The sequence below is a fragment of the Mustela lutreola genome, chromosome 1 (assembly GCF_030435805.1).
Source record: "Mustela lutreola isolate mMusLut2 chromosome 1, mMusLut2.pri, whole genome shotgun sequence".
NCBI classification, from domain to species: Eukaryota; Metazoa; Chordata; class Mammalia; order Carnivora; family Mustelidae; genus Mustela; species Mustela lutreola.
This window is the reverse complement of record NC_081290.1, coordinates 272,989,917-273,004,703: the sequence shown is the minus strand read 5'-3', so window position 1 is coordinate 273,004,703 and position 14,787 is coordinate 272,989,917. Positions and strand designations below refer to the sequence as shown.

Below are 14,787 nucleotides of genomic sequence, written 5' to 3'. Positions count from 1 at the left end.
TGCTCCCAGTTCCCCTGATGATGAGCTCTCATGTTAGTAATACTGTGTTGGAAAAAGCTATATGCAGTGAAGGGAATAAGGTTAAGCAACTCACAGTTTATCTAACTCCACCTTCTGGTGTGTCTAAGGAGGTTTTGGAGAGACTTTAAACTAAATGTAATATCTTAAGTGGGTAGATTTAAGTTATAAATAATGGATAATGTATTTCTCCTGCCACCTCAAGAAAGTCTTGGGTATTAAAAGTCTGTTTTAGGGCACCTGGGTGGTTCAGTGGGTTAAGCTGCTGCCTTTGGCTCAGGTCATGATCTCAGGGTCCTGCGATTGAGTCCCGCATCGGGCTCTCTGCTCAGCAGGGAGCCTGCTTCCCTTCCTCTCTCTCTGCCTGCCTCTCTGCCTACTTGTGATCTCTGTCTGTAAAATAAATAAATAAAATCTTAAAAAAAAAAAATAAAAGTCTGTTTTACCTCTTGCTGACCTGCTTGTAGTCATTGTCAATAAACCAGAAGACCATGAATCCACATTGCTTCATTTGTTCTATTCAGAGACATTTCTGCACAGGAGGAAACCATAGGGCTGAAAGCTCATTCTCCTGAAAGGGCAGCTTTTGTGAGTTATTCTTATTGTCCTGCTTTTTTTTTTTTTAAAGATTTTATTTATTTATTTGACAGGCAGAGATCACAAGTAGACAAGGAGGCAGAGAGAGAGAGGAGGAAGCAGGCTTCCTGCTGAGAAGAGAGCCTAATGTGGGGCTCGATCCCAGGACCCTGGGATGACAACCTGAGCAGAGGGCAGAGGCTTTAACCCACTGAGCCACCCAGGCACCCCTCTTACTGTCCTGTTAATACACAGTTGTGGCAGTGGTCCTGGTCTTGTCTGTTGTATTCATCAGGAAGAGTTGAACCCACTGTTGGAGGATTGAAGAAACAGAAAACCAAGAAGATGGGACTCCAGGGAGAATTTGGGAGTTTGTCAGTTTACATGCTATAAAATATTAGAGAAAAGAAACAAGTTTGGTTTTTTGAGAAATATTACTGTGGTAATAGTAGATCATCTTTATTGTTGCCTGAGAAACTCAAAAGAATGTTAAAACTCCCATATTAATTGTATCTGGTTGCTGCTCTATACTCTGTGGTTCTAGGAAGAGACTGGACCATTTGGGTCCCCAGCTTTTAACCAGGTATGTGTGCTCTAAATTTTTTTAAAGATTTTATTTATTTATTTGAGAAAGAGGGAGAGAGCACGAGCAGAGGGAGGGACAGAGGGACAAGCAGACTAGCTTCTGAGTGTGAAGGCTAACATGGCACTCAATCCCAGGACCCCAAGATTGTGACCTGAGCCAAAGTCAGACGCTTAACCCACTGAGCCATCCAGGTGCCCTAGTTATGTGTACTCTTGGGGTCTCTTCTGCTCCTGCCTCCTCTGTGTTTGCTTTCCTCTATTATGCACTTCTTTGTATGTTTACTTTCTCCTTTGCTCTCATTTATTATCTAAATGTTTATTACCTGAGTCTCTACAGTGATAGAGTTGCCTGTCAACCAAAAGTCATCATAATATGAATATATTTGCTAATGAAATGATTAATAAAATAAGGCCCCATGCATATTACTATTTAATGCTTGCACCTGTCCTGCCCCATGGTCAGCATCTTTGTTATTATCAGTCACTACCTGATTGGTGGATAATATTAATATCTGACAATATAATGCAAGTACAGTAAAAATCATTTGCAAAATGAAATTATCCTTACAGGACATGTGAGATTTTATGAAATTGATGAATGTTGAAGAATTACTTGAATCACTTGCAAAGCCACTGACAAATGAGAATCTAGAAATTTCTTGTCAACAAGGAGAAAATCAACAAAAGATGACAAAATAGGTTCTTCCAGACGCAATGATAAGACTATTGTGGTACAAAGTCCTTGGGAAAACTATGAAGCCTTAAAATAGTTCTGCAAAAGTAACTGTAAAATTCAAAGACGTCATATGGCAGTCTCACTGAATTTTTTTGAAAAATTGCAGTCCAGGGCCACTGGGCTGGCTCATCAGTGGAGCATATGATTCTTGATCATGGGGTTGTAAGTTCAAGCCCCATGTTGGGTGTAGAGATTACTTAAAATAATATCTTTAAAAAAAAATTACAAGGGCATCTGGGTGGCTCAGTCAGTTGAGCATCTGACCCTTGGTTTCCGCTCAGGTTGTGATCTCGGGATCATGGGATTGAGCCCCACCTGGGGTTCTGCACTCAGCAGGGAGTCTGCTTAAAGATTCTCTCTCTCTCTCTCTGCCCTCCCAAAGCACATTCTGTCTTCCACCCTCCCAAATGAATAAATAAAATATTTTTTAAAGTTGCAACCCGCACCAAAAGGATAGAAAGAGATGATTATAATCTAAATTTTGTAAATAAAATAAATTTTATATTTTGTTTGTTTTAGCATCACTTTATTTTTTTTTTAATCTTTTTTTTTTTTTTAAGATTTTATTTATTTAATTTGACATACAGAGATCACAAGTAGGCAGACAGGCAGGCAGAGAGAGAGAGAGGAGGAAGCAGGCTCCCTGCTGAGCAGAGAGCCTGATGCGGGACTCGATCCCAGGACCCTGAGATCATGACCTGAGCCGAAGGCAGTGGCTTAACCCACTGAGCCACCCAGGCACCCTTAGCATCACTTTAAAGATAAAATTTCAATTGTAACCTTTTCTTTTCTCTAATTACTATGATATTTTTGTTCCCTCTTAAGTTAATTCACATATGCCAATTCTCAAACATCTAATTTTTTTTTTTATATTTAAGTCCGGAAGGATATACCAAAAAATTATATGGAGTATACTTTATTTTCTCTTTTTTGTTTTTTCCTTTACCTTTTTAAATTTTTTATTTATTTTTAAAAAATATTTTATTTGCTTATTTGACAGAGAGAGACAGCAAGAGAGGGAACACAACAAGGGGAGTGGGAGAGGGAGAAGCATCCTTTCCACTGAGCAAGGAGCCTAATGTGGGACTTGATCCCAAGACCCTGGGATCATGACCTGAGCTGAAAACAGACGCTTAACAACTGAGCCACCCAGGCACCCATCCTTTACCTTTTTTAAACTAATAAATAGGTATCTTTTTTTAGGTTTAAGAATGTATATGTTTTTAGACACTCTATGTGTAATATCATTTGTTTGAAAACATGCTTTTAGGAGCGCCTGGGTGGCTCAATGGGTTAAGCCGCTGCCTTCGGCTCAGGTCATGATCTCAGGGTCCTGGGATCAAGCCCCGAATCGGGCTCTCTGCTCAGCAGGGAGCCTGCTTCCTCCTCTCTCTCTCTGCCTGCCTCTCTGCCTGCTTGTGATCTCTCTCTGTCAAATGAATAAATCTTAAAAAAAAAAAAAAAAAAAAAAAAAAAGAAAACATGCTTTTAAATTAGGGCTAAAATGGGTACAAACAGTATCTGATGAGATGCCAAGGGCACAGGCCGTGCAGCCATACACCACTTTAAAGGTCTTCAAAGAAATCCAAAGTTTAAAATTTAAAATCTCAGCAAGCACGGAAATCTGAATATTCATTATTGTTAACATAGAATGGCATCGAACACACAGAAGAACTCAGTAAATATTGGCTGGATGAATGGGTTCTAAGTGGAACCTGCCCTGAATATGTCTGTCTCATCCACAGTGCCCACTGAAGGTTCCTATTTCACCAGTGCCAGAGTGGGAGGCAAGCGAGGGATTATCAGGGATCTTGCCGTCACATTGCAGGGACCCGAGGATAATACTCTCCTGTTTGAGTCAAGGTTTGAGAGCGGGAATCTGCAAAAAGCCGTCAGAGTGTGAGTAATGGGAATTTCTCAAGGGGGCAATAACTGGAGGGACTGAGCCATGTCTTCAGGAGTCATATAAGGAGTCCGTAGTGTTTTTGAAAAAGAGAGAGGTGGTAAGAAATGGTCATGAGGATGAAGAAGAATGGAATAATTGTGGCTCATTTTCCCCCAGAGCAAAAATTTACCTACATTGTTTGTTCTGCTTATGTAAGAAATTGGTGCTCATTTAAAATTTGTATTAATAGGGGCACCTGGATGGCTCAGTAGAGCATGTGACTCTTGATCTCAGGGTCATGAGTTCGAGCCCCACTTTGTGGGTAGTAATTACTTAACTGTAGTAATTAAGTAACTACGTGGGTAGCAATTACTTAAATAAATAAAACCCTTTAAAAATGTTTTGTGTTGGGGCAGCGGGGTGGCTCAGTGGGTTAAGCCGCTGCCTTCGGCTCAGGTCATGATCTCAGGGTCCTGGGATCGAGTTCTGCATTGTGCTCTCTGCTCAGCGGGTTGTCTGCTTCCCCCTCTCTCTCTGTCTGCCTCTCTGCCTCCTTGTGATCTCTGTCTGTCAAATAAATAAATAAAATCTTTTAAAAAAATAAAAAAAAAAGTTTTGTGTTAATAAACATGCATAACATTAAAAAAATGAAGTCCTATAATCATACCTCCCCAGATACACCAGCTGTTAACAGTTGAGTATATATGCAATAATTTCCCCCCTCTTTCTGTTATGTATAATATACAGAAATGATTTTTTTTTTAAGATTTTATTTATTGGGGCACCTGGGAGCTCAGTGCGTTAAAGCCTCTGCCTTTGGCTCAGGTCATGATCCCAGGGTCCTGGGATCGAGCCCCACATTGGGCTCTCTGCTCAGCCTGCTTCCCCCCCCACCCCCTCTGCCTGCCTCTCTGCCTACTGTCTATCAAATAAGTAAATAAAATCAAATAAATAAATAAAATCTTTAAAAAAATAAATAAAAATTGAAAAATTTTTTAAAATAAGATTTTATTTATTCATTTGACAGAGAAAGAGAGAGAGAGAGAGAACAAGCAGGTAGAGTAGCAGAGGGAGAGGGAGAAGCAGACTCCCTGCTGAGTAGGGAGCCAATGCAAGGCTCCATCCCAGGACACTGGGATCATGACCTGAGCCAAAGACGGACGCTTAAATGACTAAGCCACCAAGGCACCCCAGAAATTATTTATTTTTAAAAATAGCATGATGATATATGTACTGTTTTACAAGTTGCTTTTTGCCACTTAATAAATTTTATTTATTTTCCTATGATAGTACCACAGATTTATATCCTTATTTTTAATAGTTCATATTATTCATTTTCTTTTTTTTTTTAAAGATTTTTATTTATTTGACAGACAGAGATCACAAGTAGGCAGAGAGGCAGGCAGAGAGAGGGAGAGGGAAGTAGGCTCCCTGCAGAGCAGAGAGCCTGATGTGGGGCTCGATCCCAGGACCCTGAGATCATGACCTGAGCCGAAGGCAGCGGCTTTAACCCACTGAGCCACCCAGGCGCCCCCTTTTTTTCTTTTTTTTTTTTTTTTTTTTAAAGATTTTATTTATTTATTTGACAGAGGGAGATCACAAGTAGGCAGAGAGGCAGGCAGAGAGAGAGAGGAGGAAGCAGGCTCCCCGCTGAGCAGAGAGCCCGATGCGGGACTCGATCCCAGGACCCTGAGATCATGACCTGAGCCGAAGGCAGCGGCCTAACCCACTGAGCCACCCAGGCGCCCCCTTTTTTTCTTTTTTTAAAAGATTTTATTTAGGGATGCCTGGGTGGCTTAGTTGTTTTATTTATTTGTCAGAGAGAGAGAGACAGCGAGAGAGCACAAGCAGAGGGAGAGGCAGGCTCCCGCCAAGGAAGGAGCCCAACACAGGGCTCGATCCCAGGACCCCGAGATCATGACCTGAACCCATACAGATGCTTAGCCAACTGAGCCACCCAAGCAACACCCCCAAGCAAACTTCCTTTACCTAAATTTCTGCCAGCCCTATAGTATGAGTAGGGGGACCATGTAAATTAGAAAATTAAGGCTTGATATAGCAGTCTTTCCTGTTGTAATAAGATCTGTTTTTGCCAGGGGGAAACAACACTTTTTTGGATTTGCTTTTTCAGGGGGGAGGGATGTGAGGTGACGGAGACAGTCTTCAATTTTCTCCATTACAGAGATACCTATGAGTATGAACTCACCTTGCGAACTGACCTCTACACAAACAAACACACTCAGTGGTTTTATTTTCGGGTTCAAAACACTCGAAAAGATGTGACCTACCGCTTCACCATTGTCAACTTGCTAAAACCCAAGAGCCTTTATACTATAGGGATGAAGCCACTCATGTACTCCCAGCTGGATGCCGACACCCACAACATTGGCTGGAGGAGAGAAGGAAAGGAAATCAGGTACTTCAAGAACAACACGGAAGATGGGCAGCAGCCCTTTTACTGTCTTACATGGACCATCCAGTTTCCACATGACCAGGACACTTGCTTCTTTGCTCACTTCTACCCATATACGTACACTGACTTGCAGTGCTACCTGCTGTCTGTGGTGAATAACCCTGTCCAGTCTCAGTTCTGCAAACTCCGAACGTTATGCAGGAGCCTCGCAGGAAATACCGTCTACCTGCTCACCATCACCAACCCATCCCGGACCCCACAAGAGGCGGCTGCAAAGAAAGCTGTGGTCTTGAGTGCCCGAGTCCACCCTGGAGAAAGTAATGGCTCGTGGATCATGAAGGGCTTTTTGGACTTCATCCTTAGCAACTCCCCAGATGCCCAGCTCCTCAGAGATATCTTTATCTTCAAAGTGGTTCCTATGCTAAATCCAGACGGAGTGATTGTGGGGAATTACCGGTGTTCGCTGGCAGGAAGGGACTTAAACAGGCATTATAAAACCATTCTGAAGGAGTCCTTCCCTTGCATCTGGTACACCAGGAACATGATCAAAAGGTGAGCCCCTCGATCTGTTGATCTTCCTCTGAATGCTGTGAGCACCCTCTGATGGGTGCTGGGCTCTTCTTATGTAGGACTCGGGCGTGGCTTCGGAGACTGTCTTTACTGTTCTGTTTGCAGTCATATAGGTGTGCTCAATTCCAAACCTTTAAGTCCTGTTTTATCTTTCTTTTCAAAGATTACATTTATTTATTTGAGAGAGAGAGGAGAATAGGAGCAGCAAGAGGGGCAGAGGGAGAAGCTGACTCCCCGCAGAACAGGGAGCCTGACATGGGGCTCTATCCCAGGACCCTGGAATCATGACCTGAGCTGAAGGCAGATGCTTAACTGACTGAGCCATCCAGGCACCCCAAGTCCTGTTTTACCTTTGGGCTGAAACTGAACATGCAACATTTCAGCTAGAGGCATTTCTCTTATTAGTGAAACAATGGAATAGAGAGTTCAGAAGTCAGAGAAGTTCATAGGCCTTCGTCATGAGGCCTGTGTAGTAATAATACCAGCACCTCACAATCAGGCAGTATTTGTGTAGAGGGGACAGGTGATACTCTCAGTGCTTTACACACAGGACCCATGGAGTCTTCACATTAACTCTCTGACGCAGGCACAGTCAGTATCCCCCGTATGTAAATGGTGAGGAAATTAAGTCCACAAAAGGTTAAGCAACTTGCCCAAGGTCACAGAGTTAAAAAGTGACAGAGTAGATACTTGAATACAGGCTCTCAGATTCCAGAGTCTGAGTTCTTTATTACCTCTTATATTGCCTCTCATAAGGAAAGAATAGTGAGTAAATCAGTTAATATTTTCCAAGCTTCTGTGAAAGCGTTGAAGGCTATGATGGAATGGCACCCACCTTACCGGAAATGGAACCACAGCACAGAAGGATATGTGAGCGCACACACCTCATAACCGTATCTGTGTGGGGGTGGGGAGTCGTGTGGGGCCTGCAGGCAAAATGGCTAAGAGCATGTGCTTGGAGGTCCGACAGGCCTGGATTCGAGACCTGGTGCTGCTACGGGCTTGTTCTGTGACTTGGAAGCCATCGTACTTCTCTGCGCTTCAGTTTTCCCATCTGTAGAGTAGGGCTCAGCTCCCCTGCCTTGGGTGGTTAGCTGTGAGGATGAAATGGGAGGGTCCGTGTCATCTGTCTAGCACAGTGCCCTCGTGGCTGTGAGTGCGTGGCATTACTGTCCTCGTCATCATGGAGAAGGTGACCATGTTTGGAAGATTGAGCCAGGTGTCTGGGTGAGGAGGAGACAGAGGAGCTGAGCCTTACAGGAACTGGTGCTGGAAAGTCAGGGACCCAGGCTTTCTTTGTTTCTTTTCTTCATCTGGGCACTTACACCTCTCTCCTTCTGTCCCTCTTTTTTTTTTTTTTTTTTTAAGATCTTATTTATTTATTTGACAGAGAGAGACATCAAGAGAGGGAATACAAGCGGGGGGATGGGAGAGAGAGAAGCAGGCTTCCTGCCAAGCAGGGAGCCCGATGCGGGCCTTGATCCCAGGACCCTGGGATCATGACCTGAGCCGAAGACAGACGCTTAACGACTGAGCCACCCAGGCGCCCCTACTTCTGCCTCTCTTTTACCAGGTCTGCCCCTAGATTTCCTCCACTTCATTATCAGCTTACACAACTTATCCACCACCCCCTTCCACAGCAATGTGTTCCCATCCCAAGTCCCTCTGACCGTCAGGGGCAAGGAGTGCTGGTAGCATGTGTATAGCAGTGGGCAAGAATGGAGATAGGTCCTTTGAAGGGGTTGACATTTTCTTTAGAAGGACAGTAGCAAGACAAACGTAGATCCTTGATGATTGTCATGTATTTGGATGTCTACTAAGTCCTTTGTTTGCCCCCCTCAATAGACTTCTGGAAGAAAGGGAGGTTCTCTTGTATTGTGATTTCCATGGCCACAGCCGCAAGAATAATATCTTCTTGTATGGCTGTAATAACAACGATCGCAAATACTGGCTTCACGAGCGTGTCTTTCCTTTAATGCTAAGCAAAAATGCACCAGATAAGGTAAGCACATAAGGTAATTTCCCATCCATTGACTAAGGAAGATGAGAACTCACTGCATCCTGTATGCCACTTTACTTTTCTTTTCATTATTTTAGGTAAATCCCAACAACCTGGAACTCAAGAATTTACTGTTTTTTTGTTTTTACAATACAATGATTCAACAGTTCTACACATTATTCACTGCTCATCATGATAAGTGTACCCTTTTCCCCTTGATCTATTTCACCCATTCCCCAACCCACCTCCCCTCTGGTAACCACCAGTTTGTTCTCTGAACTGAAGACTCTACTTTTTTGTCTCTTTTTTCCTTTGTTTTGTTTTGTTTCTTAAATTCCACATACCAGTGAAATCATATGGTACTTGTCTTTCTCTATTTCACATAGCATTATACCCTCTAGGTCCACCCATGTTGTTGCAAATGTCAAGATCTCATTCATTTTCATGGCTGAGTTGTATTCCATTGTAGATCTATACCACAGCTTTCTCCACTCATCATTAATGGGCACTTGGGTTGCTTCCACATCTTGGCTATAATAAGTAATGCTGCAATCAACATATGGGTGCACATATCTTTTTGAATTAGTGTTTTGTTGTCATTGAGTAAATACCCAATAGTGGAAGTACTGGATCATATGGTGACTCTCTTTTTAATTTTTTGAGGAACCTCCATACTGCTTTTCACAGTGGCTGCACCAGTCTGCATTCCCACCAACACTGCATGAGGTTTCCTGTTCCTCCACTTCCTCACCAAGAAAGACATCCTTTCTTCTTGTCTTTGACTCTAACTGTTCTGATGGGTGTAAGGTGATATCTCATTGTGGTTTTGATTTGTATTTCCCTGATGATGAGTGATATTGAGGATCTTTTTATGTGTCTGTTGGGACTTCAAGAATTTAGAAAGGTGTGGCTTTAAGAATCACTCTGTGTAGGGGCGCCTGGGTGGCTCAGTCACTGTAGTATCTGTCTCTTGATTTGGGCTCACGTCATGATCTCAGGGTTGTGAGATCAAGCCCCACGTGAACTTCACACTCAGCAGGGAATCTGCTTTGAGATTCTCTCCCTCTCCCTCTGCTCCTAATAGAACCACTGGATTCCTGGGTGCACTACTTTAAAACCCTAGTTGATGAGGGAACTTCCAACTGTAAAGCATTTTCAGCAGGATAAGATAGGTTCGGATGGCTGCCAAGTGTATGTTACAAACTCCAAGTAAAGAAAGAGGGTTGGGGTGGTCATGAAAGACAGTGGGGGATATTGGACTCTGAACCAAGAATATTATGTGAGAGGGAGTAAGAATTCCAGGCAGAGATTATAGGGGTGAGGCATACCCGAATCACAGATAGAGGATAAACCCAACCGGAGCCAAGGGCTCTAGTTGGGGAGAGATAGAAAGTAAGCCTTAGAAAAGTCAGCTAGTGTCTTGAATGTCAAAGTAAGCCAGCATTCCCAAACAGGAGTTCAAGGCACCCTAGTCCTGCAAAATGTCATCAGGAAAGGTGGGGAGGGGAAGAAAAGGTCACAGGCAGTGAGAAACAGAATCTACCTTCTCCGCTTTGGAGACTCACAGTCTACAATAGCATACTAAATGCTCTGAGAAGTCCTGCACAGGAAGTCTGTGTAATTTTATTAGTCCTTCCTCCTCCTGAGCAACATGACTGTCGAAATTTTCTCCTCTGTAATACCTGTTAACATCCCATAGAATTGCTATTTTACGGAACATACTTTAAGAAATAATATACAAATCCCCGGGAAACCATTCTCGTATCCTGTCAATGACTCTAAGGCATCTTGTGTTTGCTAGTTTATGTATAGCGGTGGATTTGGGTTTCTCTTTAGTTCTCTTTTCAGAGTTGTAACTTTAAGGTGCAGAAGTGCAAGGAAGGCACGGGCCGAGTCGTGATGTGGCGCATGGGCATCCTCAACAGCTACACCATGGAGTCCACCTTTGGGGGGTCCACCCTGGGTAAGCTCTCTTGTATGTCATAAGTCAGCCTGGTAAGGGGAAGCCAAGCAAAGCACGGAGGGCATGAAATCCCTTCGAACACTGGAAAAGTGACCGACCTTGAGGGTTTTCTTAACTGCCGAATTTGATCAACCTAAATATGAGGGCAAAATGTTACCCTTGACGGGGCAGCATAGCATAGTGTCTGCTCAGGACCTGGAGTCAGGCAGCTCCAGGTTTGACTTTCAGCTCCACTTGGGATCTGGCTAAGTCACTTAACTCTGTGAACCTCTTTTTTTTTTTTTTTTTTAACCTGGCAATAATAGTAGTACCTGCCTTATAGGTCCTACCCAATGAGCTAATGTGCATAAAGCTGTTGGCACAGCGCCTACCACGGAGTAGAACTTCAGTAACTATAGCCAAACTTTTCTTCATTGTCAAAGATTCTTCTGAACCAAGCCAGAACTACAGGGAGAAAGACCTTGTCCAGAAGCACAATATTCGAGAATCAAAGGAGGTGTTCATAAATTAGACTGCATTTGCTCATTCAGATTTGATAAGAAATGTTTATGATTTTTTTTTCAGGCAATAAAAGAGATACTCACTTTACCACTGAGGATCTAAAGTCTCTAGGTTACCATGTTTGTGACACCCTTCTGGATTTCTGTGATCCTGACCGAACCAAGGTAAAAATGGGCTTTCAAAAACTGTGGTGATGCTACTGTGATCAGTTTTATATGGGTCCGAGGTCAGCCCAGTGAGATTATAGGTGGTCTTTATTTTCCTCTTACTATCATTCTGAAGTTTTTATTATCAATGAAAGTAAGAAAGCCCCCAGCCCGCACACCCTCCACCAATGGCAAGACTTCATAACTCACCCAGAAGGTAGGAGCCTTCTTGCCGACTATCCATCAACACACTTCTCTCTCACCTTGCTTCTCGGAAAAGCGAGGAGTCCTTTCTCTTCTCCAAAACCAACCCTGCCCTTTGCGCACCTGCCAGCCCCCACTCTGTGGCCTCCCTAATGTCATGCCTCATTCCTTCCCTCCTCCATTTTTTGTGTCCTCGGTTTTTTCGTCTTCTTACTTCTTCCCATCAACCACATGTGTCCTCAGCCGCCCCAGTCCTGACTCCTGTGTGGGTTTCATCCGGCCATGTTTCTCCAGCGGAGGCAGGAGGGTACTCTTAGTTCCCTTTATTGCTCAGCTACTTAAAAGGGAGTTTGTGCTCATGGGCTCGATCTAACTCCCCTCTCATGCCCCCTCTCAGATGGCCCTGGGGATACTTACACAGACTGCTCTGGGTGCAACTGTTTAAGAAAACATATCTAAAAGAGAATGCGACCACAGCATGGCCTGTGAAATCACATCTGGCGTGGGCCAAAGTCTGAATGACCCCATTCTAATCTTTCCTTTTTTGCTGTTCAAAAAAATAAGATAAGTTAGACCTTTGCATTATTTAAGAAGCTTATTATTGCCTATAGCCAGGGAAAAGTGCCTAAAGCAGTGTTCACTAATGTTCTGCCTTAGAAACACTTGCTACCGCTCATGAAATTTATATGTTAACATGTCCTTATTAATAGGGGTGACAGCCCACTCATCTTTATGTCCCCAGCAATAAATAAAGTGCCTTTCAGCATATACTTAGTAAATATTTGATAAATAAATCAATGGATAATAAAAAATGTTCTTTTTTCCACTTCCACAGTTCATGCAGTGTTTGGCAGAGCTTAAAGAGCTCTTACAACAGGAGATCCATAAGAAATTCAATGAACTTGGACAAGATATGGATTTAGAAGGAAGCTGGAGCGACATCTCTCTGTCTGACATTGAATCCAGGTAACAAATTTCATTTCAGAGAAAAACCAGATAAGTTCTTCTTTTTTTTTTTTTTAAGGTTATATTTATTTATTTGACTGAGAGAGGGAACACAAGCAGGGGGAGTGAGAGAGGGAGAAGCAGGCTTCCCGCTGGGTCGCGGGGTTCAATCCTAGGATCCTGACCCAAACCACAGGCAGATGTTTAACAACTGAGCCACCCAGACGCCCCTATTTTATTTGTTGTTGTTGTTTGTTTGCTCTGCTGTTTCATTGGTTTTGAACCTCAGGTGCAAAATATTGAATAAATCATGGCATGCTTAAATATCACTTCTTCAGCAACTACGTATTGAGTGCCTGTTCTCTGACAGTCTCATTTCTGAGTTAGGGAGATGAGCAGGCGATACGTGTAGGGCCTTTAGGCAATTGTAAAGCCTTTGTCTTTTACTCCAAGGGAGGTGGAAAGCCTTTGGGAGGTTTTAAGTAGAGACGTGTCATGTTCTGACTTGAGTTTTAGTTTCAGTAGGAATACCCTGGCTGCTATGTGGAAAATAGATTGTGAAGAGGAAAGGTGTAAGCAGGAACATTCATTAGGAGGCTCTGGCAATAATACAGGTAAATACAGAGGGTGGGCAAGACCTGAGTAGTTGCAGTGGTTGGGGGTGTATGAATTGGTTGGATTCTAGATACATTTTGAAGTCTCAAACAGGATTTTCTTATGGATTGTATATGGAGCATGAGAGAAAGAGAATGTGTCCATAATTGGTTGAATGGAGTTGCCTTTTACCGAGATGGGGAAGATCAAGGGGGTGGAGAAGATTAGGGGAGAGATGAAGACCCAGAAACAAGTGTTAGGCACATTCAGTCTGAGCTGTTGATTAGATACCTAAATGGAGATATTGGATGGGCAGTTGAATATATGAGTCTGGAGTTCAGTGGCAAGGTCAAATAGGGTCATCCCTGGATAGGTGATATTTAAACCTTGAGACTAGGGATACCTGGGTGTCTCAATCGGTTAAGCATCTAATTCTTGGTTTTGGCTCAGGTCATGATTTCAGGGTTGTGAGATCACGCCCTGCATCGGTCTCTGAGCAGGGTGTGGAGTCGGCTTGAGATTCTCTCCCTCTGCCCCTTTCCCCGCTCACATGAGTGCACACTCTCAAATAATTAAATAAAATCTTTTGAAAAAATAAATAAAAAGATAAATAAGCCCTAAGACTAGATGAGATCCCAAGAGAGCAAGTGCAGACAGAGCAAAGAGGAGGTCCAAGTCTAAGCTCTAAAAGGTCACAGAGATGAGGAGAAGCCAGGAAATGAGGAGAAAAATCCAGGACCCCACAGTGGCCTCCAGGCTACGGGATCTAGCCATCTCCTTACAACCTCCATCCTCACCCTCTCACACACCGCTACAGCTACACTGGCCTCCTCACTCTTCTTCAGACTTGCTGGGCCCTGTTCTGCCTCAGGGCCTTTGTGCTAGCAGTGCCGGCTGCCTAGAATGCTCTTCTCCCAGATATCTATGTGCTCATTCCTCACCTCCTTCAAGTCTTTGTTTAAATGTCAACTTTTTCAATGTGGCCTACCCTTGTTACTCTAATACTGCCACTTGCTCCCCTGCCTTTGCCTTTCTGCCATTCATCCCTGTCCCCCGGAGGTGCTCTGCTTTTTCCCAAAGCATTTCATCACGTCTGTCCTTCTATGTCATTTACATCTTTACTGTGTTTATTATGTATTGTCTGTGTCCCTCTATGAAGATGTGGGTCTGCAAAGTCATAGAGCTTTATTTTGTTCACTTCTGTATCTCGTGCACCTAGAACCGTACCCAGCCCATAGGGAGAGCTCAATACATATTTGTTGAATTTATTTAGTGTGTAGGATATCACCCCCACCATAGTCATCTCCACAAGTATTTTAGGAAGCTCTCAGGTGGGTGGGTGTTTCACAGGTATGCAAGTACCCCTTCTACTCCAGCTTACTGGCCAAGGTGCCCCAAGCCTGCCCTGGCTGCCCTCCTTCAGGTTCCTGGGCTGGACATGGCAGTCCTCCTCCAGAGGAGGCGCTGTAGACCGCAGTGGGCAGGGCAAAGGGACTGGCTGTCTGTCCTACTCTATGTGGCACATGGATGGACATCTGGGCCCTGGAGTAGTTCTGCTGGCTGGATCTCCCAAATGTCTTCTTAGGAACCTTAAATCAGAGCGTCAGGCGAGCCAGGGTGTCCATTAGCTATGTTGCTTCCTCCACTTTCCC

General features: G+C 43.6%; 1 protein-coding gene across 8 annotated transcripts in view; it reads left to right on the top strand.

Annotated features, from left to right (window-relative positions):
* Positions 1–14,787, top strand: part of AGBL2 (AGBL carboxypeptidase 2) — a 43,556-nt gene that overhangs the window by 18,020 nt on the left and 10,749 nt on the right. For 7 of the 8 annotated variants that reach the window (XM_059142369.1, XM_059142358.1, XM_059142394.1 and 4 more), the window contains 6 exons: positions 3,661–3,814; positions 5,983–6,765; positions 8,629–8,785; positions 10,619–10,745; positions 11,310–11,410; positions 12,432–12,562. In XM_059142369.1, coding sequence (XP_058998352.1) covers positions 3,661–3,814; positions 5,983–6,765; positions 8,629–8,785; positions 10,619–10,745; positions 11,310–11,410; positions 12,432–12,562 — 1,453 coding nt within the window. Of the gene's footprint in view, positions 1–3,660; positions 3,815–5,982; positions 6,766–8,628; positions 8,786–10,618; positions 10,746–11,309; positions 11,411–12,431; positions 12,563–13,057; positions 13,156–14,787 lie in introns of all 8 variants that reach the window. The other variant, XM_059142417.1, reaches the window with a different exon arrangement.